Source organism: Thermobia domestica, chromosome 5 (genome assembly GCF_964235325.1).
Source record: "Thermobia domestica chromosome 5, izTheDome1.hap1.1, whole genome shotgun sequence".
NCBI lineage: Eukaryota > Metazoa > Arthropoda > Insecta > Zygentoma > Lepismatidae > Thermobia > Thermobia domestica.
Genome location: NC_137458.1, coordinates 119,403,687 through 119,428,464, shown reverse-complemented (window position 1 = coordinate 119,428,464; position 24,778 = coordinate 119,403,687). Strand labels below are relative to the sequence as shown.

General features: G+C 35.1%; 1 protein-coding gene across 3 annotated transcripts in view; it reads left to right on the top strand.

Annotated features, from left to right (window-relative positions):
- Positions 1-24,778, top strand: part of LOC145686075 (serpin B8-like) — a 71,968-nt gene that overhangs the window by 45,995 nt on the left and 1,195 nt on the right. For all 3 annotated transcript variants that reach the window (XM_081758992.1, XM_081758991.1, XM_081758993.1), the window contains exons 5-7: positions 9,801-10,033; positions 17,052-17,237; positions 20,185-20,338. In XM_081758992.1, the coding sequence (XP_081615118.1) occupies positions 9,801-10,033; positions 17,052-17,237; positions 20,185-20,338 (573 nt within the window). The remainder of the gene's footprint in view (positions 1-9,800; positions 10,034-17,051; positions 17,238-20,184; positions 20,339-24,778) is intronic.

Below are 24,778 nucleotides of genomic sequence, written 5' to 3'. Positions count from 1 at the left end.
TCTTTATACCTCTTGGAGCTAAAACTGTATTCGTTTGTGGACAGAGGATGAAGTTAGTTTCATCTTCATTATACATTCGCGTAGGATCATCAAATACTTCAAATAATCCCTCTTCTTTAAGTAAATCTTCCACTGACTTGAACCACCTTCGGATGTTATCTTTTGATACATAAGTACTAGCAGCAGTAACGCCTTCCGGCGTTGTTTGCCAACTCAGGATGCCGCTTTCTGAAAGATCTATACCATTTATCACTAGATAGGTTATCTTTAAATGGCGTTTTCCTTTGATTGAGATTTAGAAACTATTGGACATTAGCTTGCAGATCTTCTTTTCTTCTTTTGAAACCTTTTCTGACGTATTCGTAAACCCAGCGGACCAGAGTTTCTTCTTCTTCAGCAGTCAAAATTGGAAGAGGTTTTCGAGATGATTTAGTAAATTTCTCACTCTGACGAAACTGAATGTTCAAACGCGGAACGCCATACTTTCTTGCTGCAGTTTTCACTCTCATTCCACCTTCAACATCTTGCAAAGCCCTCTGAAGCTGTTCTTATGTGCATGGAGATGCCATAGACAAATTTTCAGTTACACAATTGAATCTGCAATAAAAAAGGACCGAATAAAATAACGTAGAATAAGAATCGGATTAATACACTTGATAAAAGCATGCGTACTAGCCGTAATAGTACTAGAAGTAGATGTAATAGTATTAATAGTAGCAATTGTGCCCTTACTTGCTATAAAAATAACGGTAATAGTAGTACTAGCAGCAGTAGTAATGCTGGAGGCGAAAGTGGAACTATCAAAATTCGATTGGGCAATGGAAAGAGGATTTCTAAATAGAGCCTACATGGATCACAGGAAAATGAAGGAATTGGGCAGGCGTAAGCAGTCGAATAAGCAGCTGACTGTACAAAGTGTAGAGAAGCGACAGAAGCATTATATGATCCCAGGTTACTACTGTTCCTCAAAGAAACAACAGTACAAAACAAAAGAGAAGAGCAGAAATTGCGTGTCGCGGAAATGAAGGCGTTGGACTTCTGGAGTAACGAGGAAAGACTGAGCTACAACAATATCGGTGCTTAAAATGTTTGCCTGTCTATCTAATATTACAACTGTCCTTTCCACCCGTGCAACTACAGAAAGTTTCCGTCATTCAGTGTCACTGACGCTTTTAGGTTACAATTTGTGAAGATGGAACGCTTAATAAAGATAAATTTTACACCGGCCCTGGAAATACCCTTTTGACAACATCAACATTTTAGCCTATATTCCAATAACCGCACGAAAATTTGTCCTCCCCTTTTCCTTCTTAAATTATCGAATAACGGCTTTAAAAATATCCAAAATTAAGCGTAGACCTACGCGTTCCAACGCGATCTACGCGTATCCAAAATTCTAACACTGACTTTAAACTTCTATTGGTATACTAAAACAACGAAGATCTATAGTTAAAATAGGTGTAAGTGTATTGAAAGTATATACCAAAAAAATGGCAAACTAAATGCCGGTACTTGGCACTGGTGCGAACAACTGGTTAAAATAAAACTATCAAGGTAAGAGCTCTAGCATCGTAATTTTTATGCGTTGAAAAGAACAATGGTAATGTTAAAACATGAAAAATATATTTATACAAAAATGCCAGTTTTTGGTTCCTGTGCCAAGTAAATGGACATCAAATATATTAGCAATACCAATTATTGGCACCCCCTGAAAGCATGAAACGAATTGACCATTGTTGGCAATAAGAAGTAACCCACTTCTTCAAAGGTATAACAAACCGTTAAAGGACAACTATGTATAATATTCTCATTACAACCATAAATAACAACAGAATAATCAAAATGCATTTCTTAACCTACCTACTTAGAATTGGGCAGAAATGTTGAAAATCACAAAAACTTTCCATATACACGCAATTATTTCAAAACAAATGTCCAGCGAAATTGACACCACTTGCAAATAACAACAACTGAAGACCAGGCTAAAGGGAGAGAACCAAAGCAATGTTGCTAGTTTAGTATGTATCTTAATTTTTAAGACTATTCTTTGAAATGCCAAATAACTGGGCAGTGCCAAATATAGGAAAGCTTACCCTACGTCCGTCCGGGAGACAAACAAGACCAATCTAGAACAAATTTTATTAAAATGTAGAGGCTCAAAGTCAGGAACTGAGTTCGTATTTGGAACTGATACTCAAGCCGGGAGTGGTAGAAACAAATCATTTCCTGTTTTAAGGGTCTTCACTCCAGCGGAATTAAATTACCGCTAATTTAAGAGTTTTTCTCTAATATCTTCAAAACAATCGAAAAGCAGAAACGTTAGGAAGTCGACAACACTATTTTGTATATGATACCTTTACCACAATTTACCGATTTGCTTTTGGTATGCCGCTATTTATAGAACCCGCAAAAAATGCTAAATCTATCTATAGTTGAAAATCGAAAACATATAGGTGAGTTGTGCTAACGGTATCACATGCAAAATCGTATTGTCTAATTCACTACGTTTCTGCTTTTCGAATATTTTTATTTGTTTGGAAGATATTACAGAAAAACTCTAAAATTAGCGGTAGTTTAATTTCCCTGTAGTGAAGACCCTTAACGCCGATCACGTTAGAGCAAAAACGATAATAGGTAGAGAGATGCGAATTTTTGCAATCGTTTAAGCGTCCCAAATATACATTATAGTAAAGCGTCGATTATCCGAAGTAATTGGGGGACATGGGTGTTCGGAAAACTGGTTTGTTCGGATAATCGAACTGTACATGTTTATTTGCCAAAAAGAAGTACTGTACAGTAAATTTATTCATAAAAAGAAGTGTGCTGATTGTTGAAACACAGCGACTGGCGGCTTGGCCGGTCAGCAGCGCCTTATGAAGGCCCCATTAGAAGCAATGTTCCGCCAGCGGTGGCTCAGTGCGGCGACTACTGTGGGAAACTTGGTTTGGGAGTGAGGGGGGATGATGGACGGTAGGGTGGGAGAGTAACAGGTGCGAGCGAGTACACAGTTCGGTTAAGCGGTCGTTCGGTTGACCGACGTTCGGATAATCGACGCTCTACTGTATGTCCTCATCCTTAACTCTATTAAAACCAGATGTCGTTGAAATTCACTACAACTTCCGGTCTCAATATTGGTCTACAAGAACAAAAACGATAACAGTTAGTGAGAAGCGGTTTTTTGAAATCGATTTAGCGTTCTAAGAATATGTACCATCTAACCATCCTTTCCTTTTAACCATCTATTTAAACTGGAAGTGACAGAAATCAATCACTTCCGGTTTTAACACTGATCTCTATAGAACAAAAATCGTAATTGATAGCAAGAAACATTTCATTGTAATCAATTAAGTTTCCTAAAAATATTTTCCATGTTCCCGCAGTTGTAAAGTGAAAACGATAACAGATAGCGAAAAGCAGTTTTCTGCAATCAATTAAGCGTCTCAGGAATATATTCTATTTGTACTAAAACCAGAAGTGTCAGAAATTCACGACTTCCGGTTTTAACGTTGCTTGTTATATAGGTAAAACGGTACCCGATAGCGAGAAGCTGTTTTCTGCAATCGATTAATCGTTCCACGAATATATTGCATTTCCACTCTAATTTCCCTACTGAAAGCGAAAGGGACAGAGGGAAAGAACTTCCAATTTTAACGTTGATCTTTATAGGATGAAAACCGCAACAGAGAGCGAGAAGCGATGACGTGTCAGAAATCTACCACTTCCTGTTTTAACGTTGATCGTTATAGATATAAAATGGTATCAGATAGGGATAGGGTTGCCATTCGTCCCGGAAAATCCGGGACCATCAAGGGGTTGAGATTTGTGTCCTGACATCCCGAAAACATTTTTCGGGACGCTTAAATGTTCCGGATTTCATCGAAGAAGAACATAATAGAATAAGTTCCTTTTTTTTTTTTTTAGTTTTATATTAATTTTGTGAAATACACTCAGGGGGCAGTTCGTGTATTACGTAAGCAACCTAAGAGGGAATTAGATTCAAGTTTTTCTTATTTTTGCTAACAGTGGGAGAGGGGAGTCATGCTGACGTAAGCATACATGCGAGTTATTGAGCTGTTAGTTTCTAAAAATAAGAGAAATAAAATAAAAAATCAACGAAAGAAGTTCTTTGAAGATAACAAACGCCGCCAGAACATATTGCCAATGAATTAACCGTTCTAAAAAAAGTTATAACACGAACAGATAACGTGTGAAAGGAAACATCATACCTTGAATGACCTAAAACAGACTGAAAGCCATGAAACATAACAGATCCTGAGAAAAAAAAATTGCTTACGAAGGGGGAGGGGCAAATCATCTGCTTACGTTTGCGTAACTAGGGAGGAGAAGGTTTACTAAAATGACTAAAAATGTGATGATGTAATACTTGAACAACTCTATCTAGTGGAATAAAGTAAATTAGTATATAACACTTCTTTTCATTTTAAGCATTTCAAAGATTCTCGTAAATTAATAGTGTCCCGGATTTGCATTTTTGAAATATGCCCATCGTAGATAGGGAGAAACGATTTCCTGTAATAGATAAGTGTCCCGAGAATATATTCTATCTTCACTCTAATCTCTCTACTGAAACCAAATTCAATAATAATTGAGTAAATATCACTCCATTGAAAATGAAGTCATTCACGTAATGTACACTTGACACTGCTATTTGTTATATCTATATGTATAATAATAAAATAAAAAACATGTTAAATCAAAGCTCTTACTTGCTGTCTCCAATCCTGCTTCCTCTTACGGAAGTAGGAAACGGATCAGTGCGATTGAAGAAGTAGTTCATGAGTAGACTGTATCCTAAGCCAAATTAATCCCAAGAATCATTATTATCCACTTCCTTCAGATTAACCTTTATATTATCTTCCCGTCATCTTTTTTAGCCTACTCAAAAGTCTTTTCTCAGAGTCTATTTATTGTATTCTATGCGCGAAAAGTGTATTTTCCGTGATGGACTGTCTTCCTTTCATAAGAGTCCCGCTTTACATACTATACTTTATTCCATGGCAAATTGGTGTTTCATATGATGTAAATGTCTTTCCTATTGCGTGTTATTTTTCCTTTTAACGGCTTCGGTTTACCAAAACTCCTTTATATCCAGTATTTACACTCCACATATCCGTCCGGGAGAGGGGAGACACACAATCTTAAGAACTACTGAATGGATCATCATCAATTTTGGCTAGGATATAGACAGTCAACAATTGAGAATATAGTTCCGTTGATGAAGGTGATATTTAAACCGGAAGTAGTAGAAATCAACCATTTCCGATTTTACGTTGATCACTGTAGAGCAAAAACGGTCATAGATCGCAATAAGCGGTTTCCTGCAATAGATTGAGCATCATTAGAATACATTTCAACTCCATTCTTAACTCTCTACTAAAACCGGAAGTGATAGAAATACACTACTTTCGGTTTCAATATTGATCTACATAGAGCAAAAACGGTAAGATATAACGAGAAATTTTCTTGGAATCGATTTAGCATTCTAAGAATAGGTACCATCCAAGGGCGCCCATGTTGTAGTTTCCAGGGCGGGGCAAGTATAAGCGACATTTCAAATGTAGTCTCAAATTTTACTGTAACTATTCTAAAAGATCTATTGAGTTTCCATCTTCCGAAGTACAATTTCCTCTAGAGGGGGGCAAGCGCCCCTCTTGTCCCCCTGATGGGCGCCCATGGTACTATCTTCCCTCTTAATCATCTAACGTGTGGTAAAAAAAAAAATGCACAAAATTTGCAACACTGCAAACCCTGGCAACAGTGGACCGTGGCACACGATATGAGCTATGCGGGAAGACTAGTGTATCTGTCGTGCATTAGCAAGTGCAGGAGAAGAATGACACACAACGAAATGAGTTTGGCGTTAAATGAGGAACAGCGTCATAAAATAATCGTGCGATATTGGAAAGACAATTCAAATGTTAAAAAGTCAGACCTTGTGAAACACTTCCAGAGTATGGGATATTCAAGATGAACGGTGTATAATATTGTGTCGAAATTAATGAAGGGTAGGTCGGCAGTGGACGGAATTCGACTTTAAGTGATCCCAAAGTGTTGAGACAACTTCGACGAGCTACTGCATTTAAGGTGGTAAAATCGTAAAGAGAACTTGGTAGGAAATTTCACTGTGATAAAAAATACAGTGAAGAATGATTTGCAGAAAATGGGAATTACCAGACGTAAACGGAAAACTATGCCGAAGGTTACAGAACAACAAATTGTGATTCAGAAACAATGTTTAAGAACTCTGGTTACCAAAACGTTCAATGCTACAAATGATGTACTGTGCATCATGGAAGATGAGACCTATTTTGCATTAGACAGTCAAGGGTGGCAGCCTAAATCGTACTACAATCTAGAAACTGGTGATGTGCTTGATTCAGTGCGTTTTTCTCCGAAATCAAAATATCTACAAAAGGTGTTGCTATGGCTTGCGATGAGTGAAAAGGGACTCTCTAAACCGCAGTTTTTCACCACCGGTCTTGCGCTAAACACTGAACGTTATATGAAGTTCTGTCTGCCGAAAGTCAACACGTATCATCGTGGAGACAATGTGGCCAGATTCGCACTACGCTACAGCAAGTATTGCAGCCATGGGACACTATGGTATACGCTACATACCCAAAGATCAAAATCCTCCTAATGTTCCTCAACTTCGGCCTATTGAGGACTTTTGGGTAAGTTTAAAGAGACAAGTGTATGCCAATAGTTATCAGCCAACATCCGTTGCAGGTCTTATCCGACGGATCCGTAGATGCTTGAAAGAAATGGATACATCGTGTTTCGCGTCAATCATGCAAAAAGTTCCCCGCAATTGTCGCAAGGCCAGGAGATTTGGCGTAAATGTGTTTGTACATTAAAGTTCAGATATCATTCTTGTTTAACAATCAGAGAACGCAATAAAATTGCGGATGTTCAGTATGGCATACGGATTATAATTTTGTGCATTTTTTTCACCATACGGATTATTCAAACCGGAAGTGGCAGAAATCAACCATCCAGAATCGATCAACCATCGTAATAGCTATCCAGAAGAGATTTTCTATAATCATTAAGAATCCCAAGAATATATTCCGTCTCCATTCTAATCTTTATAGAACTCTACTATCATTTACGGTTTCAATGTTAATTGAGAAAATATCACACTATACAAACCAAACTCCTTCACGTGCTAAACCATATATTTTCCTCAAGATTTAGATTCGAACTCTTCATTGATGAAAATTACGAATGCATTCTGAAAAATTTTCTGTGTAGCCGGTATGCGGCAAGAGTAATTGATTTTAAAATATAGTTGATTTAGATACCATTCTTTAATTGTTTACTTGAATAATCATTAGAAGTTTGCCAGCATCAAGAAAACCTTCTGTATCAAAGAAAAACAGGTGTTCCAAAGATTCTATGAAATATGTAGTCAATTTAACGAGTCATATAAAAATAGTAACTTTCATTTCATTTTCTATCTTTCTAATTTGAAAATTCCATTTACTTTTGTCGGAGTCCTTATCACAGATTTATTAATTTCTCAAGTAACCAACTTTCTTTGCTTCCCAAGCAGGTCTGTAGTCGAGGGTACACGGCGGCAGGCACGTAGCCAAGGGGTGGGTCCGGACCCCCCTTCGGATCCAGAAAAGAAAAATATTAAGGAAAGATGATACAGAAAGAAACGAGAAAGAGATAAATCAGCCTCAAAAATATAAAGCTACGATAAGCGTTTGGTTCCTCTTTCTTATGAGGAGCTTTGTGTGGAGGAAACGGAGGGGGGGATCAAGTTGAAATTAAATATTATTGTAACGGAACATTCTGAATTCCATCTAGCTCCATGTTAACCCTAAGCAGCGGCGCAAATCTGTCTTCAACATTGGGAGGGACGGATAAGACAGTTCTATAATTTTTTTAAAAGACGTTCAAAATATTTATGAAGTTTGAAAACAGGGGAGCAGAGTTGTGTTCAAAATTGTGAGGCGGGAAGAATAGAGGCTTGTTCTGGGGTGGGGACATCAATTTTATCTTACTTTCCTTTGTGGCAATCGGACACAAATCATCACATTTCTCCCCAAAAAACGCATTTCAAATCGGATTATTTGGGGGGAAAGTCCTCCCCAGTTCTAATATTGGAGGGGACATGCCCCCTCATCCCCCCGGGATTTTCGCCAGTAACCCTATGAACTACAAATAACGATCGATAAACCGGTTCGGTCAAATAGCCTCTCAGGTAGAACTTAAGCAATGCCCAGAATTACCAATAATATGAATTATTTTGAATTTCGCGGCAACACCAATCCATTTTATAGGATGTCTTTACTCCCGGAAGAGATCTTGTTGCTATCCTTGACGGCATTAAACTAAGATAAGAGATATAAGAAGAAGACGAGAAGAACCGACTTCGAATGACCTCGGAAGACTATGTCTTTTTCAATACTTTTTCTATTTTACGCAATATATCTTCATGGTTTTTTAATTAAAATACTTAATAACATATCCTCATTTTATTGTCCTAACAAACCAATATGGATATGTTGTCAGTAAAATAGTTTAGGTTGATCGATCCCCTGGTGTTGTAACCACGGTATTTCATGTCACGCACCCCCTCTTCCATCACGAAATCCTGGCTAAACGAATGAATGTACAGTATGTTACCAGTAAAATAGTTTAGAATGATCGAACCCCTGGTGTGATAACCGCAGTATTTCGTCACGGACCCCCCCCCCCTATTACGAAATCCTGGCTACGTGCCTGACGGCGGTACACGCCATATACCTTCTGCTTAATCTTAGCCTTTAGAGTGTACCCTCTGCTTCGAAGCGTGTAATACTTTCTACTTTTGCTTCGTTTATATTTATTTATTTAATGGGGCCATGACTCCAATGATAACCCAGCATCGGGATGTGGCGTCCCTATCGCTCAGTTCTTCAAAACTGCAGTCAGCCACTAGTCCTCGAGGTTGGGGGTTGTGCGGGCCGATCACCCGACATTTAAAACTTGTGATTGAGCACAGTATAAAGATAAGCCTCGGATGTGGACTGCTTTTTTTGGATGCCAATCTTGCTATGGTCTGTTTATGATAAATGTATTTATGGGTTTTAAGACGCATGGACCCAGAGCCATAGGATGGAGGAGTGAAACGCATGCGTACCCAGCAGGAATGGATGGGATGGTGCCGTGAATGGGAGTGTTGGGAAGTGGTGATTTGAGTAAGAAGTGTTATCAAGAAAATTGCATGAAATGCTTTTACACTATAAAACAGTAATGCATCTTTTATATTTTAATTGAATTAATTAATACATGCGTTTTACATTATTCATTAAAAATGCCTTCTTGTCTGCTATGACGAACATAGATGATCACAAAACAGCGTATACCCTTTGAAAATTTTAGGACTACAGCACTGTTCCCTAGTAACTAATTTCAAATCCATTTCATTGTTTGAGAAGTAGTTCCTGGATTGTGATGGTCATTGAACTTAAACAAGTTTTATGAGAAATTTCAATTTCATTCTAAGGAAGATACTACTGAAGTTTTCACATAAGTTTAATAAGTTAAGTTTCACATAATAAAGCTTAAGTTTGCCTTTAATATTAAATTTATTTTGTCAAGTAACATCGTAGACGTTAAAATCTCCTCAACACATTTAACACAACCAATACAAATACTAAAACTGTGATGGATTTGTAAGATGTTTTGAAGTGCATACCATTGTAAAAACAATAGAAATCTCTAATAGTGATATTGACCTTTCAGTTTTTAGTATATTGAATAAACTCTTTTGTCTGTTGTTCTAGGTGTACGTCCAGAAGACGAGGTGATGGAGTTAAGAAGTGACACTGGGGTCTTAAGTCACTGGAAAGATTACGAAGCTCTTGTTGTCTTCGTTTTCTTACAGCATAAGGATAAAGCTTTGTTCTTTGTCACCAATGAAGAATATGTAATTGTCCCTATGGTGCCTCAAATTGGTGTATTTCGCCATGGACGAGTGCCACAGCTTAATTGTACAGCTGTAGAACTTCTCCTTAAGGTATAGTACAATATAGAAACACAAAGACTAGTTATGACAGAAAGGAAACGTATTGGTGCTTAGATCCACTGTAATATGCAATCCATGAGGTACATTGCTTACACACGTACCCCTTGTTAGATCAAACAAAGATTATTGATAGGTTAAATTTTTGATTTAATATTTTTCATTGTTTGCATCTAACAGAATACAGGCAGTCCCTACATAACTACGTCGTGCGTACAGTGAGTACATACTTACGTAAGAAAGTACTGATGTAAGTAAAATATACGAACGGTTCTTAATCTGAAGTAAAAAGTATTCTATCTTGAGAGCCATCTAATGAGTTAGGCTTGAACAAATTACATAATTAACTATTGTTGAACTATTAATAATTTCCAACCTATGCTATGTATGTATAGTGTCGGAAGTCTTATAGAATGGCTCTGTTCATCAGTCTGTTTGTCGATAAGTATCAGAGCAAAAATGGTGAGAGATACCAAAAACCAGTTTTTTGAAATCGATTCAGCGACCCCAAAAAAGAAATCATCTCCTCCGTTAATCTGTTATTTAAATTAAAGTGGTTGGATTTAGCCATTTCCAGTTTCAACATTTTTCACCGTAGAAGCAAAACAGTAATAGATAGCGTCAAGCTGTTTTCTTTTTCTTTTCTTTTCTTTTTTCTTTCTTTTCTTTTTCTTTTTTTTTTCTGGAACCGATTCAGCATCTCAAGTTAACGTGTCATCACTATCTGCAACTTTTTCGAAACCAGAAGAGATTGAAATTTACTAACTAATTCCGGTTTCAATACTGATTTTCATAGAGCAAAAACGGTAAATATTATCAAAAAGCGATTTTTTCTAATGAATTCAACTTTCCAAAAATACATTCCATCTTCTCCGTTTACTCTCTACTCAGACCAGAAGTGGTAGAAATTAATCATTTCCAGTTTCAACGTTCATCACTATAGAACAAAACGGTAGTAGACAGCTACAAGCTTTTCTTTGCAATTGGTTCAGCGTCTCAAGAATAGGTCCCAAATTTTCCGTTAATCCTGTATTAAAATTGTAAGTGATAAAAATTAAACGTTTCCGGTTTATAAAATTGATTGTCATAGAAGAACGGTAATAGATAGCGACAAGTGGATTTCAGTAATCGATTCAGCGTCTTAAGAGAACATACCATCACCACCTGCTACGTTCCATCTATCAATTCTGGAATAACTGCTTGGAATTTACTAGTGCTTACGTTTCAATACTTATTTCCATACGGCGAAAACGAAAAGGGATATAGAAAAACGGTTTCTGACACTGATTCATCTCAAGAACGTGTTTTGTTTTGACTTTTGTATGTATATATATATATATTAAGGTGTCCCTTATTTTGGGCAATTTCGTGTTGCGATAGGCACACCCCTGAAATGTATTCTATGTGGCCACATAAACACGCATTAGTGAAATAGCAGCTCTCTACGAGAACGTTAACCCCCTGCCGACCTGACGATAAAATCATGAAATGACGTTTCCACATTATAATATAATTTAGAATCTCCAACCGTGATAACGGAGAAACTGAAAGAGACAGAGAAACGAAACTTTACATGAATAACTAGAGAAAGGACGACATCTGCCCGTGTATTGACTAACATCACCGGTTGAATAGTGTTGCCAATCCAGGACAAAATTATGTTTTTGTAAATCGAATGACCTAAATTGGATATCACCATTGGAAGCAACAATAAAGACAAAAGAGATGGTAAATGCAGATCAATGCTGCAAACTTTTCGATAAATAACGTGAAACATTTTTTAAATGCAAACACCATTGGCGCACACAGGGAGTGAGATACTAATGTTATGCACACCTTAAATTAAATAGTGACAAAAACTGTCTACGCTGACTCTAAGTCTAGAAGGATCCGCTGAACAGTGTTGCCATCAACATAATATAAAAATTGAGTTTGGAAAAGGTACAATAACTCGTAAAAGATCACTAGTGCAGTATGGCTTAAAACCTATAATGCAAGGCGGTTGAGTATGAGGAGTAGTACCGTGGTTATGTGAGATCCATAAGTCATGTACTGACACAGATAGGTATCTTGTTAAAGCAGAGAAATAAGGTTTGTGAAAGATGGCAATGCTGCGCAGCGTCGGGTTTTTAAACTCTTGACGTCATAATCGTTATCAGCGACATCAAAAGCCCAAGAGTACATAAACCCATGCAAATTGAATTCATATTTTAACCAGGTTGGCATGCTAACTCGCTGTGGTGCGTTGCCATCTTTTCACACTTTAGTTGTCAGCTTTAACAATATATCGTATATCTCGGTCAGTACGTGACTTATCGATCTCACATAGCTATGGTACTACTACTCATGATCTACCGCCTTACATTATAAATTTTAAACCATAAAGCACTAGTGACCTTTTTCGAGTTATTGTACCTTTTCCAAACTCAAATTTATATTCTGTTGATGGCAACACTGTTCAGTGGATCCTTCTAGACTTAGAGTCAGCTTAAACAGTTCTTGTCAGTATCTGATTTAAGGTATACAAAACGTTCCGATATCCAATTTAGGTCATCCGATTTACAAAAATATAAATTTCTCTTGGGTTGGCAACAATGTTCATGCGGTGATGTTAGTCAATACATGGGCAGATGTCGTCCTTTCTCTAGTTGCTTCGAACAAATTTCGTTTCTCTGTCTCTTTTAATTTATCCGTTATCACAATTGAAAATCAAAATTTTAATATAATCTGGAAACGTCATTTCATGATTTTGTCGTCAAGTCGGCATGGGTTAACGTTCTCGTAGAGCTCTATTTCACTAATGCGTGTTTACGGTCACATAGAATACATTTCGGGGGTGTGCGTATCGCAACACGAAATTACCCAAAATAAGGGATACCCTAATATATATATATATATATATATATATATATATATATATATATATATATATATATATATATATATATATATATATATATATATATATATATATATATATATATATATATATATATATATATATATATATATATATATATAGATATAGATATATATATATAGATATATATATATAGATATATATATATATATATATATATATATATATAGATATAGATATAGATATAGATGTAGATATAGATATAGATATAAATCGAAAGTGGTGATAATGTACGTTTATTTGATTACACCACATATCACATAATGGATAAAACGGAAATAATTAGGGACAAGTAGATTTTTGTTATGGATTCACTTGCAAGGAATAGTTATATGTCTGATTTTATTCTTTTTGTTGCAACCAGAAGTGATATACATTAATTATCACTTCCGATTTTAATATTAACCCGCATAGAGCAAAAATAGTAAGACATAGCGAGTAATGGCTTGTTGATTGATTCATCATCCGAGGAACAGAATCTATATTTGGTCTTATCCCTCTATTGCAGCTATTAATTATAGATGTACTACTTCAATTTTGAGTATTGAATTCACAGAGTTTCACATCGTGAAAGAAACTCATTTGTTAATTATTTAATTTCTTTAACCATCGTCGTTGTAAGAACACAAGGTTTTATACCCTATTTATAAAGCATATTACTGTAAAGGTAACCAAGAAAGTTATGTCGCTTTTTGTGGAAGTATGTATTCCATTGGCCCTCACACAGTGAGTTGAAAGCGAATGAAGATAAGACGAAGTTTAGTTGTTTGTGTGGGTATATCCAACATACTACCTGGTTATGGCAGTTTAGTTACACCATGAACTTGCGTAAGGACAGAGTGAACATGGGACCTCCACAGAGCGTCGTAAGGGCGTGTATGCTGTACGAGCTCAAACTGGGATCAAACTCCACTGCAGCAGGGCGTAAGATGTCCAGGACTTTGGTAAGGGTGTCGTGACTACGCGGACAGTGTAGCGGTGGTGGTTTAACAAGTTTAAGGACAGTGACGAAACACTCAAAGACGCACCACGTGCCGGAGGACGAACACATGTACAAAATGAAGATCTTCAAACAAAATTGAAGCGAACAATGGCCAGAAATGTGAGGAACTGGGACTACAATTCAGTGTGAGTAGAGAAACCATTCGGTAGCACCTCCATCAACTTGGGAAGCACTACAAGTTGGGTCGATGGATCCCACATGATTTGACTCCGGGCCAGAATTCAACGCGAGCAGACACCCGTGTTTCTTTGTTGTTTCGTCTGAGAAAGGAGACATTATTGTACAAACCCCCACGGCACCGTCATCATTGGTTAGCATCCCATGAACAAGTTCCGAAACCAGCACTGCACCAGAAGAAAGTCCTCCTGTGTCTTTGGTGGACTACTCGCGGCATCGTGCATCGAAAACTGCTACTAGCTGGTCAGAGCATCAATGCAACTGTGTACTGTAAGCAGTTGACCCGTATTCAAGAAAAACTCAAAACTCTGGCGTCTGCACTTCTGAATCGCAAAGGGGTCCTCCTGTTATAGGATAACGCCAAGCCTCACGTGGCTAGGATGACCCAGGACACCATTCTACGTCTTGGATGGAAAACACTATTGCATCCGCCATACTCCCCGGACATTGCACCGTCCGATTATCAACTGTTCCATTTCTTGGACAATCTTCTTAGAGGACGCCAGTTCAAATCCCTAGTGGAGGTGGAGAATGCACTTAAAACGTTTTGATTTCACAGCCTACTAAATTTTACTGCGATGGAATCCATGGCCTTCCAGAACACTGTCAGAATGTCAAGGTGCTGATGGTGCATTTTTTTATCTTCCAGGTAGTCTTAGGTGACATATCGATGTTCGAAGGTGGTGGGTGAAAAAGCGACATAACTTTCTTGGTTACCTTTATAATTACAGTGTTATTAAGTAGTATATTTTTCGTACCATATTTTTCATACGTATTTGATACAAACCATAGGTTATGGTGAAAATTCGATTTAGGCAAAAAAATCCTGGAATTATCTATTTATGTAAGACGAGGATTTTTTGCACACAAATCTTTGAATGTTTTGCGAAAGGAATTCAGAAATACACTACAACATAAAGGATAGATATTATGAAGAGAAATAGGTATATGAAATGTTGTGGAATTCTTTAAGTCGAAATGATGACTTACCAAAACCCATGGTACCACTACTTTGGGATTATACTGATTGCCAAATGACTCATTTGGACAGATTTGCAAAATGAGTTATTTGGATAGTTTATCATTTAAGGAAATAAATAATGTAACGATTAACATAAATAATGGCAAAGATAAAAATCAATGATCTACTTGTGTTGGGACAGTTTTTAAATAGTTTTACGGTTACTTCTCTGACTTATTTTTAATCCACTTGTTATGTTATAGAGACAAAAGTCAGGAACGAATCTACCAATGTAAATTAAGTTGTTTGTCCAATTGCATGTTACTGTATGTTATATCATGAGTCTTTAAGTCTGTTGATGTATCATTTTGTAAACAACAATTATAACTACCATGCTTTCCTATTGTATAATAATTACGAACATACTTCTTTCTCCACCTGACAATTTTCTACGATGAATGATTTGGAACACACTAAGTAGTACTTTTATTTTCCATATTTACAAGTATCTCTCTTCCTCAGTATATACATTGAGATTTACTAAATTCAGTCTATTAGCCACTAGAGGCAGAGCACGTTAATAGCTGGCTAAATTCCTCTTTCCTTGAGAGTTAACAGTTCGAAGTGCGCAACGGACACACTCAATCACCCTTTCCTCAGATATCAGTTCCTAGCAAGCAAAGAACCATCTCGACATTCTTTTACCCTGAAGTTGTGTTCAGAGTGACACCAACTTAAAAATCTAAGGTTGACTGGAAAAGTAGTGATTCCAGTAAACCCATTCATCGACATCTGAGGACGATTTAATACCACATTATAAAGAAGAAAACCATACAGTAGTACAATATGTGGTCAGTGTGTGAGAGAGACTTATATTCTTGCTTACACAATACACTTACAACTTGACCAGATACACAACACAATATCAATGTTAAGCAAAGAAATCATTGAATGTACTTCTTAAACTAGGCATCTGTGTCAGATGTTCATTTAGGCCAGTAAACTACAAATTACTAACATTAGATTGATAAGGATAGAGTATCTTTATGGCACTGACTATAATAGTTTTTAAGCTCTATCTACTTTCAGAAGACAATGCCATTTAGGCATATCGCCAGTAAATAGACAGTGAAGTAAATCTCAAATAAAGAAACAGAAGAATGGCAAAGGCATAGGTATACTTAGTATGTGACTTAGGTTTTGTATTAGATCTAAACTAACTCCTCTTGCAACCAAGACTCTGTGTTCCTCCTATTTCTAGCACAGGAAATGTTTATAAGAAAAATGTAGAGGTATTTCCATTATTCATGAGCATCACAAATATGTGGTACTGCCAATACACAAAAGACAGTCCAAAACTCCAAAACTAGATGAAAACTTTACTAATAAACTTATGGATAGTCGTAAAAAATCGTCTTTTATTTGATTTTTATTTTATGTGTAACTTATAAATTAAAGGACTGATATTTCACAAGCTTCTATAGCAGGTCAAGTTTTACCACTATGCCAAATTTGATATAATCGAAAAGTTGAACTGGACTCCTATGATATATATATATGTCACATACGAATAATTAAGAATATTATCCAAGTATCATTGCGCATAATGCATGTTGTAAAGCATATAATAAATGGTAAACTGACAATTTAGTGATATTTGAGCTCATAACCAAAGTACTGATATATATATGTCTGTATGTATGTATGTATATATAAAGAGAGAGAGAGTCCTTGTCCTTCATTTTTCAGGGAAAAATCAAATAAAAATGAAATTTTTGAGTTTTACGTCCCACGCTTATGCCGGTTAGGCTAAAGGAGACGGAAATCAAATAAAAGTTGAAAAAGCACTTAATGTTAAAAATACCAATATGCTTTTTCATGTTCTAAAATAAATTAAAATACAGAATATTTATTTATTTTTAAGTATGATTTATTGTGTATGTATTTTCAGGAGAAATCTTCAAGTATTTTATTCCTTGTGCCAGATGAGATTGATGGTTTGGATTATACACTTAAGAAACTAGATTCAGTTTCTATCTCTGATTTGGTAAAGTCACTTCCCAAAAGTGAAGTTCAAGTATCGCTACCTCAATTTGCCGTCGCAAATGCTTTGGACCTAACTCCGTCTATTCAAGAGGTAAACATTCAGGAGGTTTTCTTCTTGAATAAATGAAAGACAGAAAGAAACTATGTCAAGTGTAACCAGTCTTGTTAACTGTTTCTAACAACTCTTCTTGCAGTGAATTTTATTTATTCTCTTCAATAAGCTTATTTTATTATTTTAAAGCAGAAATTTTACGTGTTATTTATTCCAGTAACACAATTACTTTCATAAAATATAGAATGTATTTATTTAGGCGCTCTATATGTCATCTCATGTACAGTTTTGTATATCTTATTGACCACCACAAGTACATCATCACCTTCTGATTTACCTGACATTGTACAGTTTTTGCCATTCTTGGACACATTATACTTATTATAGAATAATTCAGAAGTCTTAATATAATTGTTCAAGAATGTTTCAGTTAAGGCTATCATAGTTATTACATACTTTTTTCAGGAAGAGATGGATTTTGGTTCTGAGACCTCTAACATTTTCGTAGTCTAATGACTCTATTTTTATACTCAATGTCACATACGAATAATTAAGAATATTATCCAAGTATCATTGCGCATAATGCATGTTGTAAAGTATATAATAAATGGTAAACTGACACTTTAGTGATATTTGAGCTCATAACCAAAGTACTGATAAACAAAGTTTGTAGTTCATCTTCAACAGAGAAAGTTAAATGAATTGGACTCAGGGCACCTTTCCTAATTTTAACTTTCCCACCATAACCATATTGCTTTTCACGCTGAAGCTGTTTAACCTTAGTAAACAGCATTTTCTTCGCTGTAATTAGGGATTGGTTAATGTAGATTGCATTATTGCTATTTATACTTTTAGCAATAGTAGATACATTTCTATTTGCTTTCCCCCTTCAATTTAACAGCTCTTCATGATGCCTTCGGGCAAGCTTAATTATAATGCCCGTAGTAGGTCGATAGTTAAGTTTCTTGAGTATATGACAAGTATCAATCATAGTTTCATTAATTTCAACATGTAAAGCCTTACTAATGTTCATGATTATTTCAGTGTTGAGTGTATCGGTGTGCATATAAAGCTGAGTTAGTAACAGCCTAATTCTGTGGTTTAACAAAGCTTAAGGTTTATCACCACAAAAGTAAAAGCTCGATAATAGATTATATCCTGTGGTCAGTCAAAATTGTTGATATTCAGCTTCTTAATGGTGTTGAATACCTGCCCCATCCTTTTTTTAGCCCATTGATTTATATGAGAATGTTTCCTTTAAAGTGAACAAGAATTTTAGTTGTTTGATTTTACTGATTTCTCCTTTAAATCTATTTAAACGTCCCTTATTTCGAGAAAATTAAATTTTGTAATGTATAATTTTAATATTTTGTAATTAAATTTAATTTAAATAACAGTAAATTTACATTGTAATGCAAATTAATTTTGATTAAGCTAGGGGTATTTAACTAGTCTTGAGCAAAAAATCAGTAATATCATGTAGTAGACAACCAGGTGCCATTTAAAGAAAACAGAAAGATATTTCCTTATTTAAATTTACGGACTAAAGAATGAAAGTGGCGTAGGTGCCGTTAAGATTATCTTTATATTTTTGTTTTCATCTTCTTGTCCAAAACTCTTGAATCAAAAAGGCTTCATAATTAAAACTCACACGTATAATAGAAGGTGTGTTAATAGTTAGGAATATATTGAAATGCATATTTCACAATCGACTCTCTATTATAGGAAATTCTTTGTACTTATAACATTACTCTCAGTCTTTAAGCTACTTCAATTATATAATAAAGAATGAAGGCAGTACACAATCGTAATTCAAAATTTACGTAAGAATTTGCAGAAATCTACTCAGCAAATGCTTACTACGTGATTGATGCGGATAACTGTTATTATGACTAATGTAGTGTTAGTGAAAATTTTCTGATATTTTGTTTCTTTAAATAAACATTCAGCATCCTTCAGTGTTGCCTATTCATAATTTGATCTGAAAGTTCGATCAGATGAAATCTAATTTCCAATTCGTTTCATCCACCGTGTGGTTTCACTTCATATATTTAATAATATGATTACCTTATACCAGGGATGCAATTAACCACTCGCCCACTCGTTCGGGGCGAGTGGATCATCAGTACGGGCAAACTTTTGTATCACTATTATTTATTTCAAAGGTAACTAAATGATCTCTATTGTGGGATGTGGGCTAGTAACTTTTTTCTTGGATTAGTAAAATTGTGTTGCTTATTTGCATCCCTGCCTTACACCCATGTGTTTTTATTATATGATGGATTATTGAATGAGGTGCAAAGAACGATAATGTTACTTGTAAAATCTATTGTATTTTTTCTATAAAGTAGCTCATTTCACACAATAGTTATGGGTCGTATGTGAACGAATTGACTCATTTGAACCTAGCTCGTTCAGTTTGAAATGCCCGTTCAAACCACGCAACTGCAGCGATTCATGCTCCAAATATAACTACAACTCCAAGTACGACTGACAACACCACACACGACTCCTTCACCGATGTAATGAATGACAACACCATTCTACCACCAAATTCGATAATCAGTTCTTCAAAAACAAATCGCGACATTTATTGACCGTAACCGGAGCATAAAAGAAGCTGGGGAGGTGGTTCGTTGCATTACTATCACCAAATTACGCTGTTTATAGGAGATTAGGTAAAACAGATAGACAACAACAATGAAGAGAAATAGTTAATGTGGGATACTCGTAATCAAACCGTCACGTTATTGTGTTATATAATTATGAACTTTTATTCAGTTACTATAAGCTAGTATAACTGGATGGACATACTGACAATAATGTATTATCATATTACATCAATATATGTTAATCCTTTTTGCACTATGACACATATAAATTGTATCATTGTTCGTCGTTCAAGTTGAATTGCATAAAATGTTTATAGGTAATTAACCTTTGAAGAGAGTATAATGAGAAACAATATTTCAATTTTATTTTTCAGCTTGGAGTAGTGTCTGCTTTTGACCCAGATGCGAGTGATTTCTCTGCTGCAACCAGTGACAAGAACGTTCTATTAAATTCAATTAGCCAGGAAGCTTACTTCGCCACTTCATTTGTTTCTGTCAACTCAGTTGGTGGGGTCTCTTCACACTTCAGTAAGTAAATGAAATCATGCTAAACTTGAAATGCTATAAAATGCTAAACTTTATTTTTTTTTCAACATTTTTATATAAGGAACTTTTGCATTCTAAACATTAGAATTCCACAGCACAGGCCTAATTTCACGAAAAATAAATTTGTCCCAAAATATTAACGATTTTTAAAAATCTATATACACTAATATAGTATATATGTATATAGATATATATATATAGATATAGATATAGATATAGATATATAGATAGATAGATAGATAGATAGATATAGATATATATAGATATATAGATATATATTAGTTGTTTAAAATTCTTGCGTCTGTTCAGAACGGTGTACACTGGGAATATGGACTGTTTAGAGATTGCACAAAATTTAACAGACGAATTAGACAGATGCATTTTTATATAAAACTATAGAAAGTGCAAACAAATAATTAAACATGCAATTTTTCTATGTTGAGTATACAGTGTTTAATTCAATAAGAATCACTATATATTTTTTTTTTTTACCTTTCTTACTACCCATTGGGTAGCCATAATTTCGTTTAAAATAATTTAATTAAGACTTTCTTTAAAATATTTGGTGATGTCGTTGAAGCTAATAGTAATCAGAGCATTTTAAAATAATATTAATTTCGAAAACATCGTGCTATATATAGGATTTCCTACGAGCAAGAGTTCAGGTAATCTCGTTTCGAAAAGATAGCGTGAAAGTCATGTCTCGTCTCGAAAAATGTGTCTGTTTCTGTTTTGGAAGAGTTTTATCTTACCTCTAATCTCTACTGTATATGAAAATTTTCTCTCGGTTCCGGGCAACTCTAGTTATAATACATTCTGTAGGCATGTGGTAGCATAACTCTAACCATAAATCTTTTGAAACCCTTAAAATTACTTTCATAGCTTACGTGAATCTCCTTGTCCCATCTAAAGAATGTTATTTTACATTTTAATATATTTATTTACAGAATTCCATAGAAAACAGAAAGTAATAACGAAATTAGTAGCTTCACCCAATCGTTTTCTTCACTTTTACAACAAAATATTTATATGATAATAATTTTAAAACTAATACATATTACTATAATAAACAGTGTACCCTATAGCCTATTGTGGGTTACTAAATCTTACTACATAGTCTACAAGAATTTTAAAAAGTAAATTTGTACTTACGTAAAAAGATCGAAGCTATTTTCAGGCATTCCATGATTATTTCTAACACAAAGATGACAGAAAAAGTGCATGAATTATATTAAAGAAAGAAAGAAAGATAGTATGCTAGTAATGTTGATATTCAACTTTTCTGTTGAATAACAGCATATAAGTACAAAGGAGGTTTGTACATTGAGCGACATCGTTTGGTCAATCAAGTAATTGCTGCGATACGAATGACTCTCGTTTCCCTTTTGATGGCTCGTTGGCCTTCACATCCTGTCAGATCCTTGAAGAAGATGTTTATTTAATTGGATTTTGCTTTAATCAACTAAGTAACACACAAGGAAACGTTTAAACTACCCAACGAAACAAATCTTTCCTTAACATGTTAGTTCCAATGAAATTACATTATTCATCCCAGGAGGGGAAATGAGATTTTTGCAAGTAATATTTTAGTGTAAACATTTTGTTTTTCATTATATTAATTTACTGTAAGAACTGAATGAAATTTGTTTATAATGGTGCTAGATGAGAAGAGAATAGATGTATCTATGAAGTTTCTAATCCAACTAATTAATAGTACAAAATATTTCAAAGTTCTGAAAATTGGAAATCTTTTATACCATTATGAACTAATTACAAGTACATACTCTTTCGTGCACTTTTCTTCTAAATTTTAGTGAACAAATTAAAAATAATAAAGAATATTAAAAATTAGAAAGTGAGCAAGATAGAGGTGTATCCACAAGGAGGATGCTTATGGAGCTTGGTTATCCTGATCCATTTAAATGAAGTTCTCTGTTATGCATTTATTAAATATATATAATATTTTCAGCAAATGAAGATTTTTTTATAATAGAATACGAAATAAAATGTTTATTTCCTTATGAATAGTTTATTGGTACATTTCCCTGTGGCGTATGATTGTAACTTCACACTCTGTCAAGACTCATCCATGTATACTATCTTAATACGGTAGCATATTGCAAATATAATAAATAAATAAATAAATAAATAAATAATAAGAATAATACATATGGCGAGTTGTTATTGTTGCTATATCCTAAAAAAAACTTAATTTGCATTTAGTAAGTAAAAGTCCGCTAGCTGTTAAAAAAGTCATGGGTCCCTCCTAGAAGAAAATTCCTGTTTCTGGTTTTAAACTTTTGCTATAGGCCAGAAATCTGGATGCGCAGTATATTATGCCATAATTGTCGGATACTTAAATTTCTGCATCTTTTGAAGGGATTTGAAAAGAAATATTAGATCGTTCAATCAGCTTTTGTAAGTAATTTCTGACCCACTTTCAAAATATGGTTTGCAGTTGTTGGTCTGTATAAAAAAAACAATAAAAAGTGGGATGAATGTATTGAAATCACTTACAACACAAAAATATAATACCAAACATATATCAAGTACGTATCACGATACGCCATAGTTTTTCGTATTGAAGAACAAATTAGCTTTATCTAAGAAAAATGAAAATTTAATGAATTCAATTAATAGATTTCCTGTTAAAAGGTCCATCATCAGGTGAAAAAAATATAGTCCGCCATGACTTAGGACCATTTAAAATGTTAATTATTTCAAAGTACAGTATGCGGCAAAATAAACAGTACTGAAATTCGCGTATGGATGGCACACAGATGCAACGTGGTATGAGCTGTGAGCGCCACACGTGCCTTCAGTCGTGTGTGGACTGGCGTAGTGTGCAATTGGCGCAAAGATAATGTTACTTATAACAGAGGAGAAGGTGTTCATTCATGAGCACTATTTCCGCTCATACGGTGTGGATCAGCATCTCACTGGAGGAGATGAGCTCTCGCATCTACTGTATTGCTCTGAAGCTATAGCCCTGTGTACCTTGATCGCTACATCGATCGACAGTTGATTATTGATCAATTCTTGCATCATTTGCGCGGCTTTTGCCGCACCAAAAATCTGTCGTTACAATAACGATGGATGCAGCAAGAAGGTGCTACCGCCCACATTACAACTGAGTCATTTGTCCTTCTGCCCACGAGTTTGGACATCCCTTGATTTCCCGTGTCCCGAAAGATTGATGCTGATCCACACCGTATGAGCGGACATAGTGCTCGTGAATGAACACCTTCTCCTCTGTTGTAAGTAACATTATCTTTGCGCCAATTGCACACTACGCTAGTCCACACACGACTGAAGACACGTGTGGCGCTCACAGCTCATACCACGTTACATTTGTGCGCCAGCCATACGCGAATTTCAGTACTGTTTGTTTTGCCGCATACTGTATTATCAAATTCATTTAAAAATACATTTTGCTTAGAAGAATTATTTTTTCAAAATCGATTACGACTATAATAAATAAAACATAAAATTTTGTTAAACTAATAACGTGTCACGCAAATGACAAACTTGTCTATGTTGTTGAAGGTGTTAAATCAAATCTTAAATTATAGGAGTGGGTCACTATAAACCCATTTTTGGACCTGTTGGCTTAGTGTTATAGCGCTTGTCTCTGGCAAATAGTGTTGCAGGTTGGGTTTCATCTTATTTCATCTTGATGTAGGCAAACACGGTGTTGGTGTCCTTCAGTTTATTGATTATTCTTGTCTTCTGTCTTTCTCAACACCCCAGTCGTTTCTTGGATTTATTGCTATATCTTCTGTTGTTTACTACAGTTGATCGGTGGATATTTTCCATTTTAAAAATAATAAATTTTCTTTCCTTTATTAACCGGCTGCTTCACCCCTTGACTTAGTAGATAGCTCTGCTACTCAAATAAAATAGAACCCATGTTCGAGTAGAATACCTATAATATAATATATATACTTCTTGTAGTGTTACTGTAGTGTCGTGCTTAACAACTTCGCATTTTCGTTCTTATTCTATTTTTTTATATTTTTAGTTTTAATGATATTGAATACAATTTTGATGTCAACTATCAAAACTGTAATATAATTAAAATTTTGATAATTTATATATTATTTTTTGGTGAACAATAAACAGTTTTTACCACATATTATTAATATACAAGAATATAATGTATCTATGACAACATTTTTTGTACTACTATCTTCGTTGTAAAATTCCTATGGAAATAAAAATAAAAATAAGATAACAAACAATAGTAGTAAAAAAGGTGCCACGAAACAACGTTTCGCAGATGCATAAAAACTTCTCTTCTCCTTATAGGAAGAGAACTGGAACTGAAAGAGGAAAGTTTATATGGTTTGATTCACTTTCCAGGAACACATCCAGTGAAGCCGTAGCTTTGTCTGCTCTATAGTTTATCCGTGTAGGCTTAAC